The sequence below is a fragment of the Leucopleurus acutus genome (assembly GCF_964270905.1).
Source record: "Leucopleurus acutus genome assembly, chromosome: 2".
Classification (NCBI taxonomy): Eukaryota; Metazoa; Chordata; class Mammalia; order Artiodactyla; family Delphinidae; genus Leucopleurus; species Leucopleurus acutus.
Genome location: NC_139143.1, coordinates 148,803,372 through 148,823,761, shown reverse-complemented (window position 1 = coordinate 148,823,761; position 20,390 = coordinate 148,803,372). Strand labels below are relative to the sequence as shown.

Below are 20,390 nucleotides of genomic sequence, written 5' to 3'. Positions count from 1 at the left end.
AGAGCGGCACTCACAGACCCCCGGAGATCATGGCAGGGGGGAAGCCAGGCACACGTCACGGGTTCTGTCGCCACTTGGTTGGGTGGCCTCTCTGAATCCTAGTTTCCCCTCTTTATAAAGAAGGGGTTGCTGGATCTTTCCATCTTGCTTTGCCTAACGCAGCCATGCAGTACGAAGAGGTGTCCCTTTGACCTGGGTTTGAATCCTGGTTGCTCCCCTCACCTAAATGGGGAAAGACCCTCCACAGGGCTGTTTCCCAGAGCCGGGGTGGGGTGGGGTGGGGTGGGAGGAGAGCCCTGCACAGAATAGGTGCTCAGTAAACATGACCTCCCCTGCTTTATTTCACTTCAGCAGTAACGAGGCAGGAATTTTCCCTGAGGATTTGTTTTTAACAAGCTGACCTTCAGGATGACACGGTGAGACACAGGACACTGTTCAGGGCACCTGCATAGGCCTGGGCTGTGGGGAGGGCAGCCGCCTTGTGGGAGCCTTGGTGTCCTCCGAACCGGCCTCCTCTTCCCTCCTTGCTGGTACACTCAGGGTGGGTGGGGCTCTATGTAGAAAGGATGTTCTCTCCGCCCCCGCCCGCCTGTAGGGGCCCTGCCTCTGCCCCTTGCCCTCTGGAGGCTGTTCGGGCTCTGTCCCTGGAAGGCCTGCTCTGCCCTCCCCTGGCTTCCCCTGTTTACCCAAAGCCAGTGCCAGAACTGAAGCACTTTTTTCCACCAGCTGAGGAGTCAGTGCGGAGAGCAAAGGTCTGGGTCATACAGGGATTCCAATTTCAGTCCCAGCCTTGGTCCGCCTGTCTGCCAACGGGGATGAGCCTGCCTTTCATTGATGTCCTGGGACCAGTGCTGGTGTCTGTAAGGCCCACAGCACGTGGCGGCGGCCCTGTGATGCGGGCCCCCGTCCCTGCCGAGGGAACCCAGGGACCGAGCTGGGCTCCGCACCTCGGCTCTGTTACACACTCCTCCACTGCTCTCCTGGTCTCGGCCTCTAGGGGGAATCACAAAGCAGAAACGGGCCCCCAAGTCTCGTTTCCAGTTTTTAATGTTTTTCTTGTAAAACCAAAAATATAAAACTGGCAGGGGAATGGAAAACAAGTTCTGTACATTTTATATACACGAGGTCTGTGATTTCGAAACCATTGGGGAAACGAAAGGAAGACGCAGTCAAGGGATGCCACAGGTCACAGATCCTGAAGGGCACCTCTGAGCACCTGGCTCAGGCTCAGAGGCTCACTCCCGGCCAGCGCTGTGCAGCTGCCGCAGACCAGGCACCCTGCGTTCTGCGGAGCAGTGGCCTGGCTGCTCGGGCTGGGTGCCCCGAAGGTGGGAACAGACGACGGGGTGGGCAAGAGAGCGTCTGCGGTGGAGGTCAGGCAGGTGTGGGAGGCATTCCTTCAGGTGTCTGTGTAGATGGAGGGGATGTGACTCAGGCAGTGGTCAAAGGCCCCGTTGGGGAAGAAGCCGCAGTCCTCGGGGCCGCTGGACACGACGTCTTCCGACGGCTGTGGTGGCAGCACTGTGGGGCACGGGGCCTCGGCCAGGGCCTCGTAGCCTGTGGGTGTAGGGGAACAGGGTCCAGACTGGAGAACTCAAGGGCCATGCCTTGTCATCTTTTCCCAGCTCCCAGACCCCACCCTCCTGCCCAGGGTCCCTCGTCACGGTTTCCCCTCAGCAGGGTGCTCTGAGACCTCTGCTCTTCCAGATGGGGGAGCTGGTGGGGGGGGGGCGGGGGCTTGGGAGGAGGCTCCCTAGGCCTTGTACCCCCAAGGGGCCCAGGGCAGTTGGGGAGAGAGGCGAGGGCTGGCGTGGGGCAGTCCATCACCCAGTGCTGGACTGTGGTGCAGAATGTGGGGAGGAAGGGGAGGTCGAGGTGGGAACATCACAGCTCTAGCCCTCAAGGGCTGGTTTTCTCCTGGCAGAAGGACCCCAGCCCACTGCCACCCTTTCAGGTTCCTCTGCCCCAGCAGACACAAGAAACCCAAAGAAGGGGGCCAGCACTCATTGGGCGTTTACCAAAAGCTCATTTAAATCTTGTCTCACTTAAGCTTCACAACAATCCTATGAGGTGGGATTCATTATCCCATTTTACAGGTGAGAAGACAGGCTCAGAGAAGGCAAGCTCCTTGCCCCAGGTCATAGTAAGCAGGGGAGCTGGGATTTGAACCCAGGTCCACCTGGCCCCGAGACACCTGGCTCTTCCATTGGACACACTGTCTCTGGGGTGGGGGCCTGAAACCTAGAAGGGGCCTAGAGAGGTCATCTTATCCACTCCCTGCCCTAAGGACTCTGCCCCTGAGCTGCTGTCATGAATCTGTATAACCTGAGACAGATGGGTCTCAGTCTTCCTGTCTGTGCAATGGGATCAGATCGAACTAATCCTGAGGCCCCACGGCCCTACCTTGTTGGTCCGGATTCAATCCTGTGAGTCTGCTCTCAGCCTGGCAGAGGAGGTGTGGGCAAAGGCACTGGAGGCTGGGCTGCCACCCAGACAGCAAGGGAGACGGGAGGCCAAAAGAACCCCCTACCCAGATGTGGGGGCACGGAAGTTGCCTCTCGCCCCCCCTCAGAGCTATTTATTTCAGGTCTTGCTGCTGAACCAAGAAAATCCCACCTAGAGTTGGATAGGGCCGGGGGAGGCTGGGGTGGCGAGAGCTGGCGGCGCTGGAGACGGCGGCGGCAGGTGCCTAATCACACACCAACCCACGTGCAAGCAAACACGGAACACGCCCCCCGCCCCCCGCGGGCCTGTGGTCAGGGTCACATCTGCCTCTCACGCATGCGTGTGACGCATGTCCACTCACAGAGATATGTACACTGTGCCCGAGCACACAGGCACACACCTGCACACAAGCATGCTCACATGAAATGGCCCAAACATGCTAATACACAATCACGCACACACACGTGTACACACACAGAGGGGAATCACAGGAGGAGGACACACGTGTACACACAGGAGGAGGACACACGTGTGCACGGACACGGCATGAACATCAGCACAGGCACGATGTGGAGCACATGTTTGCAGACACAACACACGTGCCACCAAACTCCTTACACACACGGGGGGCTCACACTACCAGGAACCCACCGTGCTGGCCCTGCATGCACACGCATGCACATGGCCACAAAGACGTGCCCCACAAACACGTGTAGAAAGAAGACATGCACAGACCTGGAGCGTGTGTGTGAGCAGGAACACACGGGTCCGCACGCAGGTGACCCACAGGTTTGTGTGTGCTTGGCTGTGGCCTTGGTGCTTGTCCCTGGTCCTTATCCCTCCCCCCCAGCTGCACACACCCAGAGCTGCCCAACGGGCCTCCAGGAAGGGTCTCAGGCTCCCCTTTGTCCGGGGCCCCACCATCCTGCCCAGGCCTTGCAGCTTCCGGCTAGAGCTGAGCCCCGAGGCTGATCTGGGGTGGGCTTGGCTTGGGGACTTCCGGTACCACCCATCTGATGCCCCCGCTCTGACCAGGCCTGGCCCTGGGGTCTGAGACCTCCACTCGGGCTGTGCGCAGCCCTCCCCTCTCACTGGGTTCTCCACCCCAGCTGGGGGCATTACTCGAGGAAGGCCCAGGGCCCTGAGGGGGACACAGATGCAGCATAAGGAACAAGCACAACCTCTAGGCTCTGTCTCTTCCTACAGTGTGGCCTCTGTGGACCTCGGTTCCCTCATCTGTTAGATAGGGATCAATATTTGTCTCATTCCCTGCTGTATTCTCAGAGTTTACAACTGTGCCTGGCACACAGTAGGTGCTCAATAAATATTTAAAGGGACGCATCAGCTAGACGGGGAGATCCTAGTCTGATTCTTCTCTGTGTGAGAGTGTGGAAGGAACACTGAGGCTGGGGTCAGGCAGTGTGCAAATCCCCACTCTGTGGGGTCCTGGGACCTCCCTGCGCCTTTAGCTCCGCCTCTGTAAAGTGGGGATGACCCTCCCTCACAGGGCCGTCCCAAGGCTGTGGGACGATACGCCCGAAGCACGCGGCACAGGAACGGAAAGGAGGCATGCAGGTGGGCTTACCTGTGGCAGGTAAAGGTGCACTGAGGCCATGGTAGCCATTGGGCCGCAGGGGGTTGAAACCGTGGGCCTCCCCGGCCAGTCCGTCCCCACTGGTGGCCTGCTCGGCTGACCGGTAGCAGTCACCATAAGGGAAGCAATTCTGGATGGAGTGGAAACTGCCCTGGTAGCCTGCAGGGGGAGGCAGCGGGGGCTGCATTCAGAGGGAAGATGCCCAGGGAGGGAGGGGACGGTCCCCCACTGCAGTGCTCAGCCCCCCACACTCCTGTGGGCATGGGGGGTGTGAATGAGTGAAGAGAGCCCCAGGGTGGAGGAGGCGTGGGGGGTCCTGCCCCGCATGGGGTTGGGGGAGGTGGTCTGCTTGGGGAGAAGGGACTGTGGGCCCTCCCCCGACTTCCGCTCCGAGATACCCCATCTCTCACGGTTCCTCCAAGCAGCAGGCCAGTCCCACCCCCAGCCATCAAAGGGAACGCTGTTCCCTTTGATGCCTGGTGGATGGAACAAACTCTTCCTCAGCCCCGCCTCCCGGCTTTTCCCAGTGTGGCCCTCAGTGCCCGCCATCATTCCGAGTACCCACCTGCCACCCCCAGGCCAGTGTCTCCTGCCTCTCGGGCAGCCTGAGTGGAATCGGTGGGTACATATGGAGAGGGCCCCCTGGCCAGAGCTTACCTTGCGGGCTGGGCAGAGGCTGGGGCGGAGGGCTCTGGAAGGGTGGGTAGGGTGGCTTGCTGGGGAGCGTGGGGAAGGACTGGCCCCCTGGAGAATGGCTCTGGGAGGACGGTGGCAGCGGCGGTGGCGCAAGCCCCTTCAGTGGGCTGACCATGGGCGAGAGGAGGCCGGGTCCCAACCTGGAGAGAAGAGACAGCCCTTAGCAGGATGGGCTCTGGGGGATGTGGGGGCCACAGGCGTGCCTGCCACTTCTTGTTCCCCTCCAGCAACGGTGAGCTCACTCACTGACCTGTTCTAACTTACAACAGTGCAGTTAGAAGAGGAAGCTTTTATTTCTGATTATGTTCAAACCGGAATTAAAATTTAAAATCCTGTAAGCTTTAGAGTCCAAAGGAACCAGTAAAGAAAAGCTTCTATTTGGTATTTAGGACTGATAGTCAAGACCACTGGTTATAACCACAACCTCTGGAGTCAACAAAACTGTTTAAAACCCCAACTGCTCTCAGTGCCCACGTGACTTTGGGCAAAATGCTTAATGTCTCTGAGCCTTGGTTTCCTCACAGGGTTGCTGTGTTCTCCACCTTGCAACTCCACTGGAACTCTTTACCCAGGGCTAAATCCCAGCCACCCCTGCTGGATCCCCATACCCTAACTCTGTGCAAGCCGCTCTGGCCACCAGCAGGATGAGTCCAGGAACAGCCCCACTGAAAGCCGGGGCAGTTTCTCAGCAGGAGAACATTCCAAGGCACTAACAGTCACCATTCACTCATTGAACCTCTGCCTCGCTCCAGACCTTGTGAGAGATGTTCACAGATCAGAAAACCAAGGCTCAGAGAGGTTGCCCAAGTTAGTCCCAGCCACACAGCACTGACCCCATAGGTTATGGTGAGGATCAAATTAAGTAAAGCAACGTAGACAAAGCACCCAGTGTGACGTCAGATACATTCTTAGCCACACTGTGACAGCAGCATTATCACCAAGGTGAAAGGAAGGAAAACTAACACTTAGATCTGGTGTCCAAATTGGCCTTTCGTCCTCTGCATGGTGTACTTTTAGGGACCTTCCGTCTCCAACTCTGGCCATCTCTCCTCCACTTGCACACATCCTGGGATGGGGGACTCACCGCCTCCCTTCGTACACAGTCTGAAGGGGTGTAGGCCTCAGCCTGTACTCTCTGGAAGCTCACGTTCTGAAACGAGCCTGCAGCGGCTGAGAGCTGTGCAGCCGCCCTGAACCCAGCTGAGCCCCAGTGGGCTGTCTAACTAGGCTTCATGTCACTGTATGCCAGGTTCCTTCCTCTTGCCGCCCTCTTAAGCCTCTGAGGTCTGCTCACAGGAACCCAAATGACCCTGGGGTCAGGGGGACTGGGCTGAAGGCTCAGCGCCTGTGAAGCATTTATGTGCTCTGCAGAAAGAGGACGAGCGTGAGGGCTCAGAGTCTTTACTTTCTTGTTTGCATTAATGGTTATGTTGGACCATTCATGTTAGAATAGCCTATGAACTCAATGTCACAGCTCCAGGTGAAGCTCCAGGTGACCTTCCCAGGCTAGGCATGTTACCCCCGCCCACCCTCCAACATGAAGAGGTGTGAACAGACAGATCAGTGCCTCTCTCTGAGGGGAGCAGGATTTGGGGAGAGGTTGGTGGGCTTCATGTCTGTAGCTCTGCAGGGTCCCCACGTGCTCTCACTTGGGCATCCTCTGTCACTGCCCCTGTGATGACACTGCACTGTCATCATTCCCATGTCTGGGACCCCCACCACTGTGTGAGTATGCTGAAGACAGCAGAAAGGGGCTTCCACGCCGGGTCCCTGGTCCCCAGGCCCAGCATCTAAGGCCCTGGAGGTACGCGTCAGCCTCCGTAAGTTGATGAACTGACGCTCATCAAGACTCCACGAATTAATTGTCATTATCATCAACGTGTATATTTTTGGACCTGTCTCACAGGGCCATCAAGGTGGTCTACAGTTGTGCTCTATAGACTGTGTAGGGCTGTGCACAAGCCATGGGTCCTCGTAACCAGTTCTCTCCGCTGAGGCTGGGTCCAGGTGTGGCCAGGAGGGTGGGCCTTCCTCCTTCCAGCCTGCTGGGTGGTACCCTCCTGTCTTATGCCCACCCCATCCTGGCACCCACAGCCCAGTTCTTCCCCGACTTCCTGTCAGTCCCCTCCCCTGGGAGCCCCTGCGGGGAGGGCCGGGCCTGGTCCTCTCCGTTACTCCCTGCTCAGCACCGGGCCTGGCACATAGCAAACAGCTGATAAATACTAACAAACGGGCTTCTGAATCACTCAGCTACAAAATCCAGAGATTAACAGCACTGCAGACTTAAGGAGAACCAGATCCGAAGGGGGAAAAACATACATTTTCAAAGTTTGTTTCTCCTGTCTCCAACCTGCCGTAAATTCCCGTTTGCCACCTTCACAGCCAGTGAAATTAAACAGAACACGACTCTCCCCTCAGCAGACGTGAAGGTTGAGGTTCTACTGCTCTACCTGAACCCTTTAAAAGGAAGAAAGATCATCTGGAGCTCCTCTTCTGAGCCATGCAAATGATCCCTAAATCAAATATTTTTGCTTCAATTGGAACCTATAAAAATTAATATAAAACCTCACTGGCCTGGCAGACGAGGGCTTCATACCTCGTACAGGGCCGGGGAGAAAAAACCACCCTATTGAGCGTCTTCTCTGGGCCAGGGTAAACAAATCTGGTCATGAAGTCAGGCCCTCTTAGCATATTTTTGAGTGAATCAGATAATTCTGTCAAGCTATTTAACGTCCCAGCAAACCACCAGGGAGCTGCGAGTGGCCTTCCATGTTGACTTTGGCAGGAAGGGGAGGCTGAAGGCCTTCCCCCCTTCCTCGCCTCTTCTCAGGGGCTGAAAAAAGAAACCCATTCAAGCTGGGCCTGGGCCTGGTGTCAGGCGTGAGGGCCTTTCTCTCGGGCAGCCCAGGGGAGCCTGGGCACCTGGCTGGTGGGGATGGCTTGCCCGTTGCTTCTGCAGGTACAGGTGACCGAGCGGGCCTGGGGTCCTGTCTCCGTCCTGTCATCACTCTGCCTCTCGCTGCAGGAATTCTTGATGGGCACTTATGCAGGCGGCAGGGAGGTGACGAATGAGGTGGAGCAGAGTGCACAGGCCTGAGAGGGGAAAGGACTCTGGTTTATTTTTCTTTGGTTGGCGATGTTTTGGGGCTGGCTGTGGGTGAACAGGTGGACTGAGCCAGTGGGTGGGGGACAGGGGGGTAGTGTCCAAGGAACCTGTACCAGGCGACACATACAATGTCAGGCATGTGTAGCTGATCCTCACCACCTTCCTAGAGGAGAGTATTTTAATGCCCATTTTACAGAAGAAGAAACTGAGGCTCGGGGAGGGCTTGGTTTTCTGGGTCCCCCTTTGCACTCCATCATGCTGCCTCTTTGTGGCTCTTCCCCTACTCATAGCCAGCCTTCCCTGCTCACCCAGGGGTTCATCTCTGACCAGCCTTCCTCTCCCCACCCAGCCAGAGTGTCCTCAAGTCCTGCTCATTCCATGGCACTCGTGTCTTCCGAGCGTTCCTCCTCTCTCCCACAGGTGCTGGCTCAGGCTGCCATCCACCCACCTTGGACGATGCAGTCCAGCCCCACACTGCAGGCTGTGTCTTCTCATCCCCAAACCTGACCTGCTCACTGCTCAACACCCTTCAGACAGAGTCCTGTCACAGGCCCCGTGATATGGCCTGGTGGCCGCTCTCCTGAGCCTATCACCCCACACGAAGGTTCAGGCTTCTCAGAACACACCAAGCTCTCACCACACCTGCCCACGCTCTGGCTGCTCTATCCTCCCAATCTCTCCACTCGGCCAGCTCCTACTTAACCTTGGAGGCCCGGCTTAACACCACCTCCAGGAAGCCTTCCCTGACATCCTCCTCCACCACACTGGGCTCTTCTCTGGGCTTCCACAGCCCCTCCTGCTTTCTTCCCTGAGGGCACTTGCCCCACGTCCTCAATCCCTGTAGGTCTATCACAGGGAGCTTCACCAGGGCTGGCTGGGGGCAGCAGTGGCCCCAGCACCAGGCCCAGGGCCCTGCCCTCAACAGGGGCTCAATAACTGGACACTGAACGAACGGATGAGGGAGTAGCGAGAGGAGCCCTGGACAGCGAATTTGGTAATGAACTCAGGCTGGTGGCCCCTCGCACAGGCAGGCCACGGCTGCAGCCTTGAGAAGGAAGGGCAGGGGAGGAGGAAGGTGATGGGAACAGGCCTTGGGGGACGAGTTTGATCAAGTCAAACTTGGGGGACAAGTTTTGAGCAAGCAAAAGTGGCAGGGAGGGCAGGCGGTAGGGCTGTGAGGCTTCCCTCTGCCCATTTGCAAGGAAAACAGATTTCTGAAGCATTAGGGGCCAGCAGTTAGCACATTCCTCGTTTCCAGCCAATTAAATGGCCACAGTGGGAACCACCCTGAATGCAGAAAGAGGCCCCCTTCCTGCAGTGATCCTGCAGAAAGGGCTTCTGGACAGCCCTGGCGGGCCGGCCAACGGTCACAGCTGCATCGGCCAGAAGTGGGGACGAGACCAGGCGGGCCTCTCTGGAGCGGGCAGTGGGCAGTCTGCTCACCAAATACACGGTGCAAGCCAAAGAGAAGTCAGGGTGAGGCTCCCAAGGAGGCCTGGCTGTGGAAGCCCAGAATGCAGGGTCGGGTGGGGATGCAGCATCTTCCCAGGGCCGCCCCCCCAGGGAGTGGAAGGGGCACGAGGTGAGGCACCGAGAAGCCCCGTACTGATATCATCCACCTGGTAGGGTTACTGTGAGGCACTGATGAAATCGTGCACGGCGAGTATTTGGTACAGAGCGCAGTACCTGTAGGTGCTGCATAAATGCTGGCTATTTTCATTATTAGTAACGACCACTGAGTGTGCGGGACGCCTGCCCTCACCTGCTGCCCGTGCAGGTGCCCACCTGCTGTCCCGGAGGAGGACTGGCTTGCTGTACATACCCATCCCTGGTGCTCTCAGCCGTGGGCAGAGGCGACAGATGGTGGTGGGAACTGGTGGTGGCGTCCAGTGGGTGGTGCCTGGAAGGGACATCGTGCATAGGGGGCAGGATGCTTGATGCGAGCCCGTTATGGGGGGTGATGGAGCCAGGATACACGCCTGCAGGGAAGCAAACAAATATCACTGGGCTTCGGCCACTCCCTAGAGATGGCTGTGGATGCCCCAGAAGCTGTGTGCCTGCGGAGAGAGAAAGACAAGAAGGGAAACCAGCGAGGTTGTATTCATAGAAGGTTAGGGGCCCAAACGGGGGAGATGCTCTGTTCATGCTATAGCTGAAGGGTTGTGTGCGGGGCTGAGGTCTGTGCTGAGAGCAGAGGTGGACTGACAGGGGCTGTCAGAGGCAGGGGGTGGTCGGGCTGTGTGTGTGCACATGTGTGTTTACTGGGGCAGAGGGGTGTTGAATGGAGCAGGCTGCCTCAAACCTCTGGGGCTGTTCTGGGAAAGAAGGGCCTTGCTCGGTGTAGCCCCAGTAGACAGAGACCCTGGAATGAAGAGAAGTTTGAGAGACGCAGACTCTAGCTCCAGGCCTGGCCGTTCCTTCTAATAGGCAGAGCTGCTGTAGGGTCACAGGCTGCCTTTGGAGAAAATTAACTACCCAACCCCAGAGATGTGCAAGCAGTGTCGGGATGTCTGCTGTGAGGGGTTCTAGAGAGAGGATGACTACGCTAGCTGGATGGCAGGCTGGCCTGGGAGACTTGGGAGAAGGGATACCACAGATGGCTACGTAGGCTGTACACTGCACAAGGGTCCTGACCAAGGAGAGGTGTCAGCCACGCTCTAGTCTCAGATTCTAAACCTCTAGAAGACACCTGCAGGGTGGTACCACCTTTTATCACCTTTTACTCTCAAGGGTCTTACCCTTATTAAGAAGACAGGTGGGCTAGTGAATCAAATGGGGGACACCAGTCAGTCCAGGGTCCCAACTGAGGGTCTGAGAGTAGTTACCAAATGCCTTCACCAAGGAACCCCAATTAGATGGGAGAATGAACCCCAACTCTGGGACTAGAGCCTGAGAAGGTCACAGCAAAGGCTGCAAGTTTTGACATTCCCTATTTCATCTGAAAAAAAAAATGAGGCCAATTTTGCACCCCTTCTTTAATCTGGCCATGTTTATTTGAATATTAATAGAAATTGACGTCATTTTCCCAGAAATCAGTTCATCAAGTTGATGCCCTGGGAGGACTCTGTGGACCTGGGGGCTGTGCCCCAAGCTGCGCTGATGCAGTGTCCACTCTGACTGTCAGCTGCTACATTTCGAATATCACTCTGGTCATCGTGGATCCAGACCCAGTGTTCTTAGCACCTCATGAGGACCATCTGAGAACACACCACACTCTTTCCATGGATGCAGTAAAGGAGGAACGTTTACCTTCTTAGGTGGTTCTAAGGCTAGCCCGTCCCAGGCCTGCAAGTCAGGGAACTACTACCAGGAACTGAGCAGGGCTACGGCAGGGACTGCAAGCTCAGTGCCTTAGGTGGCACGGCAGGGAGCAAAGTAAATGAACTGGCAGGGTTTACGGTAGGGGACTGTGGCACCGCACAGGTCATAGACCAAACGGTTTGCAACCCCTGGCCAGGAGTTAGAGCAACAGACGTCCTATGGAAGGGTTACATTAGGTGAAATTCTAATCTATTATTAACAACAGTTAATTAAGAATATACTATACGTCAAGCTCTTTTTCCACAGTATCAAGTTTAAGCATCTCAGCAACTGTCAATCGGGCAGATAATATGATCTCATTTTAAGATGAAGAAACTCAGTCTTAAGAACTTCAGTGATTTGTCCCAAGTCATGCAATGGGCAGCTAATCAGGCCTCCCAAGTGATACCAAGAGAAAGTCCATGTAGAGCCAGGCCCAGGAAATGGCCTGGGGCTCCAGCTCAGGCTGCAGCCTGGATGTCTGGCTAGGGGGCTCTGGTCCAGGCTTCACTGTGGGCTGTCTGTGAGACCCAGGCTCTGAATGGGCTCTCGGGAGCCTCTGCCTCTCAGCCCCAGTCCCTCCCGCTCCGTCTCGGGGACCTCTGTTCCCACGGGCAACATCCATCGGCCGTCTCCTTCAGCCACACACCCCTCCCAGCTCGGTCAGGAAGGCACAGGAGCGGGGTTCTGCGGATGGGGCCTCGCTCAGCGCTGCTCACGGCCTGCTCCGCTCACCGCTCTCTACGGCACCTCCGCACCTGCCTTCTTGAACCCATTTGGGAGTCTGACAGCTGGGAAGGCCTAGAATCCTGATAAATCCTGTTCCCTCTCCCTCAGCCGTGCTGACCTCATGCTTCTCATGTCCTACTGCCCATCACGTTACCAGGGTCAGCTGACCCTGCCAGGGGTTTCCTGTAAAGAGAGCTGGTCCTCCCTGGTGAGAGACAAGCTAGAGGGAGCTTCCTATAGTCAGACAAATGAAGATTTGAGGCCGCCCTCACCAGCCCCTCCCTAACCTCACCCCTCTGTTCTGGACTCTTCTGTCCATACTCATCGAATCTGTGCCATTCCCCCTGCCTTTGCCCTGCCTGGGCCAGGTCCCTCTCTGTACAGCCCCCTGAGGATGAACACACGGTAGGCGGCTGAGTATGTGGACATGGGGCCCGCCCGTTCTCTCCCCAGAACATACCACTTCAGCCTGTAAAGCATTGTCATCAATCACCAGCCGTGAGCACTTAACCTCTGGCCCCAACATCTGTTCCCAACCGTGCCTCAGGCATCTATCTGCTGTAGGGTCTGCAGAAGAACCTGACGGCCGAATCCCAGGGGGACCCAGGACTCCTGGGTTTGCCCGGCTGGTCCTTTTCTCCCCACTGTGCTGGAAGCAGCTCAAGGACAGGGACTAGAACAGAGCCTGGCACACAGTAGGTGCTCAGTATGGCGAGGTGTAGCATTGGCAGCAGGGAGGCAGCAGACGGTTTGGTTAAGGGCACAGGCTGCAGCCAGATGGCCTGGGTTGAAATTGGCCTCTGCCATTTACTGGTTGTGGAACCTCAGCAGAAAGTTACTTAAGCTCTCAAGACCTCAGTTTCCTCACCTGGAAAAGAAAGAGCACACGAGCATGTACTTTCTGAGGCTGACGTGAGGATTATGTTAGTATGTATAGGCTCTAGAACGGCTCCTGGCAGCACATATTCAATAAATGTTGGCTGTTGCATTATTAGGAGATGGATGAGTAAATAGTTACTCTTCTCCTTCACCATGAGACACAAAAATAAGGATAAAATTCTCAGTCACATGGGTTCATATAAGGGATCACATCCACAGTCCCATCTGTTGCCACAGCAGGTGTGGGATGGGGCAGGGAGACACCCCTCACGCATTGTCGGAGCAGCCCTGGGCAGGCTTGGTATTACCCCCGTGCCCTTCCCATCCACGATGCTGCCTCAGTGACTTCACTTCTCATCTGCAGCATGGGCTCACTGGTGACTGGATGAGATGATGTTTGTAAAGTGACCGGCCCAAGCAGGTGCTCAAGAGATGGTTGTTGCTGGTTCCGACTGCTGTCCCTGGGACAAGCCCTGGGATAGCATCTGGGAGAACAGGCTTCCAGATTGGATCTGCTGACTTTTCTGGATGACCTTGGGTCAGTCCTTTTCCTGCCCAGACCTGAGTCTTCCCAGGGTAAAAATGATGCAGCTGCAGGACCTCGACCCCAGAGTAGCCATTATTAATCAGTTCCAGCCCTCTTTCCTGCTGAGCCTCAGAATCCTTCTCAACACACATCTCCAGCCACAGGCAGCTGGCACTTGAGATACAAACCTTTATCCCTAGACTAGGTCATCCCTAGGGTCTCTTCTCTACTAGGGTCCCTATTTGAGCAACTCTGACCCTATGAGAAGCAGCCATGGCAGATGGGCCCCCTAGCTGGAGGGAGGTGGGTGTGGTCCCTCCTCCATGGACCCATCCTCCTGGGGTGTCCTCACCTTTGTGGACCTGTATGAGCACAGACCCTGTGAAGGGCTACCTAGAGAAAGGGGAAACACCTTCTCTTCCCAAGGTTGTTTGGTAAAGTGCTTTGACACAGTTTTAAATTTGCTGCAACTCTAAGGCTGTGGGGGGAGAATTTTAAAAAACTAGAAAATAAAAAATGTTTAAAATGGTTGGGGTAATTCAAGAAATCCCGAAGGGTGGGAAAAGCTTTCTGCTCTGATACTGTGGTTTCTTTGGGGGTTGGGGAGCGGGTAGAGCACAAGTATTATCAGCTGGAATCCACAGGCCACACTGCCCTTTTCTGGGCTGGATTCCCAAGCATCTAGGAATCCCTGCCAGGGCCTGAGACCTGCTCCATGGCCCGCGGCAGCTGGGAGGGACACACAGGCTGCCTCGGCTGGACCAGAGAGGCTCTGAGTGTCCGGATGGATAGGCTGCAGGGTTCCAGGGGTTTGGCGGGCCCTATCTTATGATGAGCTGGAACTGATTATGGCCAAGCTGCCCACCCTCTCAGAGCCTCGGTTTTCTCCTCTGAAGCAAGGAGTCGTGGTGGGGGGTACATGGGACTTTAAGTTGGGGTCCAGGCCTGAGCCCTGAGGCAGGTCCTGAAGGAAGTGCAGGAGCTGCCTTCGTGAAGGGGAGGGGAGTGGAGGCTGGCACGGTGTGTACAGTGGTTCAGAGGCAGAGGTGTTCGGGAACTGCGTCCAACGTGCCAAGGTTGGGGCAGGAGGCCGCCAGGAGTGCCTAGGCCCCGTGAGGCCTGGGAGGCCCAGCTGGGAGGAGCCTGGGCTTCATCCCAAGGGCAATGGGGAGCCACAGAGGAGTGTGAAGGAACATACACCTGGTCAGATAAGCTGCAGAGTCAGTAAGCCCCAAGGAGTGGGTGCCCTCCAGCAGGTCATGCCCACATGGCCCCCGCTGCCCAGAGAGCCTGGCCATCCTCCTGGAGGGCTGGGTACAGGAAGGGGCCCCTCCAGGCTGTGCGCCTAGCCCCGCCTCCCTGTTTGCATACCTGGGAGCAGCTCCTGGCTCAGGGTGCAGCCACCCTTCCCATTGCTGGCAGCCAGCTGTGTGGATGCGTGGAGCTGCTGTAGGGCCAGACACTCGGTCAGGACATCGGCCTCAGCATCAGGGCACATGTGCAGCTGGGGAGTGAGCAGAGAGAGAGAGAGAGTGTTAGCGCGAGACCACCTGCCCACCGGCAACCCTTGCTTTAGGGGACAGGGCAGGAAGGACAGTGGTCCCAGGGCACGACCCCTACCTCACTGTACCTCAGTTTCCTCAACTGTCAAATGGAGCTAATTATGTACACAGCTAAGGTTGTGTTAGTTCAGGGCTGAGAAGCAGATGCTAAGGGAAGATTGAACATGCAAGGGTTTTAATAGGGAGAGTGCCTGTGTTAGAGAAAACAGGGAGAGCTGGGCAGGCTGGGAGAGCCGTCAGGCCAAGGGAAGGAGGGAGGGAGAGGAAGCTTCCTCGACTGGGAGCCTAGGTACCAGGGAGTCCTCAGGGAACCAAAGTCTGCTGGGAGTCAGGCGGGTCCAAGTCTCCCAGGAAGGGGTCTGGTCTCACATCCCCGCAGGGCCTGCCGGGCTCGGTCTCTGGCTGGGAGAGCCCGCAGGAGGGGTGGCCTCGGCACAGACGCCGAGAAGGCATCAAAGTGCAGCAGCTGGGGCCTTCCAGGTAGCTGGAGCTCTGTGAGGCCCATCTTCGGGGCTGCTGCCGGGGTGACTGATGCCATGGAGTAAGATACAGGGGGCACGTGCAGTTAAGTGTCTCCTCTCTGGCTCTCCCCTCCCCTGCCCGTAATAAGCAACAATACCCCTCAGGCCAGGCTGCTGTGAGAAGTGATGAGAGGATGGGCATGAATGCTTGTTGAAGGTGCTGTGTCAAGGGCTGGCTGGCTCCACGGGTGGAGTCCCCCAGGCTCACATGACAGTGGGCTCGCTGGGTCGATACCTGGCCTTGAGGGTGTTGGCTAAGAGTATGCTTGGGTGGGCAAGTCTTTGGCCAACCGCCCTCAGCTGTCCCTAAAGACAGACTTGAGCTCGACACCTCAGACCATCTTCACGTCTCCAGATGGGGCCAGATGAGCACAGGGAGGGGCTGGTTGGGGCCCTCGGGCAATGGGCGGGGGGGTGGCATGCACCAGGATGGGAGGGTCCCTTCTCCCAGGGAAATCCCAAAGCTGACCACCATCAGAGTCCTGAAGATTGACTTGTCCAAACCCTCATTTTATCTGGGACAAAACTGACTCAGAGAAGGCAAGAGCCTTGTCGCATGTCACACAGCAGCTGGGAGTCAGCCCTGAGGGTTTTTCTACCCGCCCAGGCCAGCCAGGCCAGCACCCAGGCTTGGGGAAGGCATGCCCAGCCTCCCGATGGGCTCTCGGCTCCCTGACCCAGCAGCTGTTTTCCATGTAAGTTAAGTTTCTGGCAAAAGAGGGCCAAGGCATGTTCTTACAGACCGCAATGTCGATCGGATTAGGAGCAGCGGGAGAGGAGAATTAAGGAAGAAAAGCATTTCTAATTCTCTCTGAAACGCAGCAGGGCTGCCAAAGAGCTGTCATAATACAAGGGTCGCTTTACCCAGAAAGATACATCATCCCCGATGGCTTTTAATGGATGCTTATTGTTGGGAAGTTTGCAGATCTGCGGCCCCAGGTCCCTGGGGCTCAATGCAAGCCAAGCACAGGGCCTGGGAAAACCAGGGCAGGATTCTGGCCCCTGGGCACCAGTCCGCTTGGGACAGAAGCCCCCCCTGGCATGGAGCCTGGGCCATTCCCTGTCCCTGACCAAGCCCCTCAAGCTGAGAGCACTGGAGAGAGCTTGGCCCTGGAAGCAGATGGGTCTGGCACTGTCACTCCCACACTGAACAACTCTGGGGAGATCTGTTACCTCTCTGAGCCTCAGTTTCCACATCTCTAAAATGGGGGGAAAATTGCCCACTTCCTAGTTATACTGAGGGTTACAGTGAGGACTAGATGAGATACGGTCTGTGAAGCACCAGGCTCGTCTCTCCTTTCTCAGGGTGAACGTGTGTTCATGGTGAGCTCGTGGCCCATGCTGCGAACATGTCCCTTCTCTGCTCTACTGCTTCCAGGGGCTCCCAAGCCTGTCTGTCCCCCCCTCATTGTCTTTGCCACTGAGGCCTGCTTGCTTCCAGCATCTCATCTCTGTATACACCCATCCCACAGACTACAACAGTCTATCTCTCCAGCCTCTAGGCCTTTCTCTGCTTTATTCACGCCGTATCCACAGTTCTGAGAACAGTGCCTGGAGGGCAGGAGCTGCTCCGTAAATCTTACCGAACAAATCAATGGGCTCTTCCCCCCTCTGTCCTCCTCTGTCATGCTCATGTCCCCAGATTGGCCCCTGGTGTTTCTCTTCCCCCCACACCCTCCCTGGCACTCAAGCACCCGTGGCCCCGGTGGTCCTCAGGAGATGTGGGTTAAACCCAGCGGCTCACACACCGCCTGTCCAAAACAGAACCTGCTGCTTTCTTCTGCAAACCTGCTTCTCTCTTAGATTCTCTTTCCCGGTGAAGGGGACCACCATCCGTCTGTCCATCTTGCCCCCAAACGTCTGACACTGATGCTCCTTCTGCCAGTCCCCCCACTGCCCAGCCAAGCAGTCGCTAAACCCAATCCCCTCCCACCTTGCCCCAGGTCAGCCCCCCCTGTCTCCCCTGCTCCCCAGCAGTGGCCTCCCTGCCTTGAATGTCCCTCCAACCACCTCGACCCATCCATTCTCCACTAGGCCCCAGAGCCATCTTTCAGGGTGACGTGTCCCTTTTCTGCTTATAACCCCTCGATGGTACCCCCTGTCGTCAGGACAGCCCAGACTCCTCTGCAGGGCTTTGGGCTGTCCTGCCCGCCCCCACCACCCGCCTCCCCTTCGTGTGGCTTGCTGCTCAGCTCCGAGACAGGTAGGGGGCCCACTGGTCCTCGCATAGTGATTTAAGCTTCAGTTCCTCTCTTGCGCACCGTCTTCACCGGCCCAACGCTTACTCCTTCTTCAAGACTTAATGACAACACCCACCGACTTCTGTTCTGAACTTTTACTTTGGCCAAGTACTATTCAAAACCCTTCACATAGATTTACTCATTTAATCCTTTAAAGGACATGACATGACATGACAACCCTTTAAAGCAAGTCCTCTTTGCCCCATCTGACAGCTGAGGATATGAGGAACAAAGGCACTAAGACACATTCCCAAGGCCATGGGACTAGTAGCAGTGAGCCCGCAGGCTGGCCAGAGCACACACCACTGCCTCCACCCCCGGCCCCATGTCACTTCTTCCACGACCTCCCATTCCCACCCTGACGGGCTAGAGCCCCTTCTCTGCGCCCTGACTGTTCTCTGCACACGTCTACTGCAGTCTTTGTCATATCTCTTTATGCCTGTCTCTCACTGCCAGGTCCCCATTGAAGGTGGGGACCATGGTTTTGTATTTTTGCATCCTTGATGCTTAACATCAAATATTTATAAACAAGCCATGGCCAGTGGGCAGATGGATGAGAGAAGAGCTGGTGGACAGTCTGTGGGTGGATAAATGTCCGCTGGCTGAGGGTGAGGAAGTACAGACCTTTCTCAGCTTATAATGGGACCACGTCCCCAATAACCCATTGTAAGTTGAAAATATCACAAGTCAAAAATGCATTTAATACACCTAACCTACCAAACACCATAGCTTAGCCTCACCTACCTTAAGTGTGCTCAGAACAATTACACAAACACAAAGCCTATCTTATAATAAAGTGTTGAATAGCTCATGTAACATATTGGATACTGTCCTGAAAGTGAAAAACAGAACGGAGGTCTGGGAACAGAATGGCTGTTAGCATATCAGCTGTTCACCCTCGTGATTGTGCAGCTGACTGGGAGCTGTGGCCACTGCCGCTGCCCAGCATCACGAGAGAGGCTCTACCACACATCGAAGGCCTGGAAAACGATCAAAATTCAAAATTCGAAGTATGCTTTTACTGAATTTGTAAAAATACCATCGTAAAGTTGAACAATTGTAAGTTGAACCATCATAAGTCAAACCATCGTAAGTCAGGGACTGTCTGGACACTTGGGCTGGTGGGAGGCAGATGGAGGGCAAGGGACAGTGGCACCCTTGGATGTGGAAGGCTGAATGCACGCAAGCAGTGTGGCTTGTACCTGCCTTGATGCTGGACGGGCGGCCGGGAGGCCGGGTGGGGGCATCTGCAGAGACGGGCCTGGGACGGAGCCCTCTTACCTTCTTACGCACCTGCTGCTCTTTGGCTGAATGGGCCTTCACGTGCTTGCGGAGGGAGCTGGGGTCTGTGTAGCGCTTGGAGCAGCCAGGGATCTGGCAGGCGTATGGCTTCTGTAACATCAGAGGGCAGAGGTGGGGTGAGTGAGGGTCCACCTGCCAGGCCCGAGGTACCGCTGCATGGCCTGCAGTGGTGGGGGACGACTGGGCAAGGGGCGGCTGCAGGCTCACACCCTGTCCCTCCCTCCGTGTCCTGGGCCAGGAGGGGTCTGACTCAGCCAGGCCTGCCGATGGGTGCGGGGAAGGTGCCTGGCCTGGCAGTGAAGGAAGGGGTTTGTGTCTCCATTCTACCCTCATGCTGGGACCTCGGGTAAGTCGCCTCCCCTCTCTGAGTCTCACTTTTCTCCTCTGCATAAATGGGGCCGAGTCCTAAGGATTCTTTCTTTCAGCTCCAATACTAGTTTGGAGAAAATATACCCTTTGGGGCTCATGGCTGCAGAGAAGCAGCAAGTGGAGAATGAGTAAAGTGAGGTTGTTGCCTTGGAGGAGGGGGAGGGGCGCAGGGAGAGGGGGAGAGGGGGAGGGGGGAGAGGGCGACAGCGCAGGGCAAGGCGGGCGCAAACATGGAGCCAACCTGCACAGTGGCAGGGCCCGGGCTGGGAGCAACTGACCAAAACTTGCCATGGGTCCAGAATCACAGGTCCTTGACCCAACAGTCACAGGAGACCAGAGGAAACTGGATCTCAGACACAGCCCTGGGAGGCTGTGCCTTCATCTGTGCCCTTTGCGTCCCTTCCCCTCAGAGCCCCATCCCTCCTCTAGGACGAATGCACGCCCACCGCCTCCCCTGGTTCCTGTCCAGACCCCACCCTGCTCTCTGTGCCTCCAACCTCCCCTCACACTCACAGCCAGAGGGCCTTTCTCACAGGCCTGGCCACACTCTCACCTTCTAACCCCCTTGGCTCCCTGGTGCCCTTGGATACAGCCCACGTCTGGGCCCTTTGTGACTTGGGCCCTGCTTGAGTCCTCACCCCTTCCCCTGCCCCTGCACACCCACCGCCCAGCCCGCATCACCTCCTCTCCAGCCTTTCTTCGAGTCTTCTTCCCACTGCCACCTCCCGAGCTTCCACGGGCAGTGCTGTCCACCTGCACTGCTGGGTCTGTTCAGTGGTGAGATTTCCTCAGGGGAGGCTCCCTTCTGATTCATCTCAGGCCTCAGGGTCTGACCCAGGGCAGGGACCCTGTGGCTCTAACTGAATTCTGAGCTCTCTGTAGGGGCCTCCACAAGACCCTGCTTGCGGACTCCAGCTGCTACTTGAAGTCCCTAAGACGCCCTTTTTGAACACATCTAGTGGCTCCGATTTCTCGGGGCCTTCTGGCCTCCAGCGACTGCAGGGGATGTCATGGGGAGGGGACGTTTGGAGGTGATGCCTATGTCCCCGTCAGACACGCCCACTGGAACTGCCCCCCGAACCTCAAAGCGAGTCAGCCCTGCTGGACCTCGTGGGGAGGGG

General features: G+C 56.6%; 1 protein-coding gene across 3 annotated transcripts in view; it reads right to left on the bottom strand.

The window, feature by feature from the left end:
* Window positions 1-1,399: 1,399 nt before the first annotated feature.
* GLIS1 (GLIS family zinc finger 1) overlaps window positions 1,400-20,390 on the bottom strand; it is a gene marked incomplete at both ends in the record, with an annotated part of 229,254 nt that continues 210,263 nt past the window's right edge. For 2 of the 3 annotated variants that reach the window (XM_082832337.1, XM_082832335.1), the window contains 6 exons: window positions 1,400-1,557; window positions 4,031-4,198; window positions 4,697-4,875; window positions 9,664-9,820; window positions 14,647-14,779; window positions 18,880-18,990. In XM_082832337.1, coding sequence (XP_082688463.1) covers window positions 1,400-1,557; window positions 4,031-4,198; window positions 4,697-4,875; window positions 9,664-9,820; window positions 14,647-14,779; window positions 18,880-18,990 — 906 coding nt within the window. The remainder of the gene's footprint in view (window positions 1,558-4,030; window positions 4,199-4,696; window positions 4,876-9,663; window positions 9,821-14,646; window positions 14,780-18,879; window positions 18,991-20,390) is intronic. The other variant, XM_082832336.1, reaches the window with a different exon arrangement.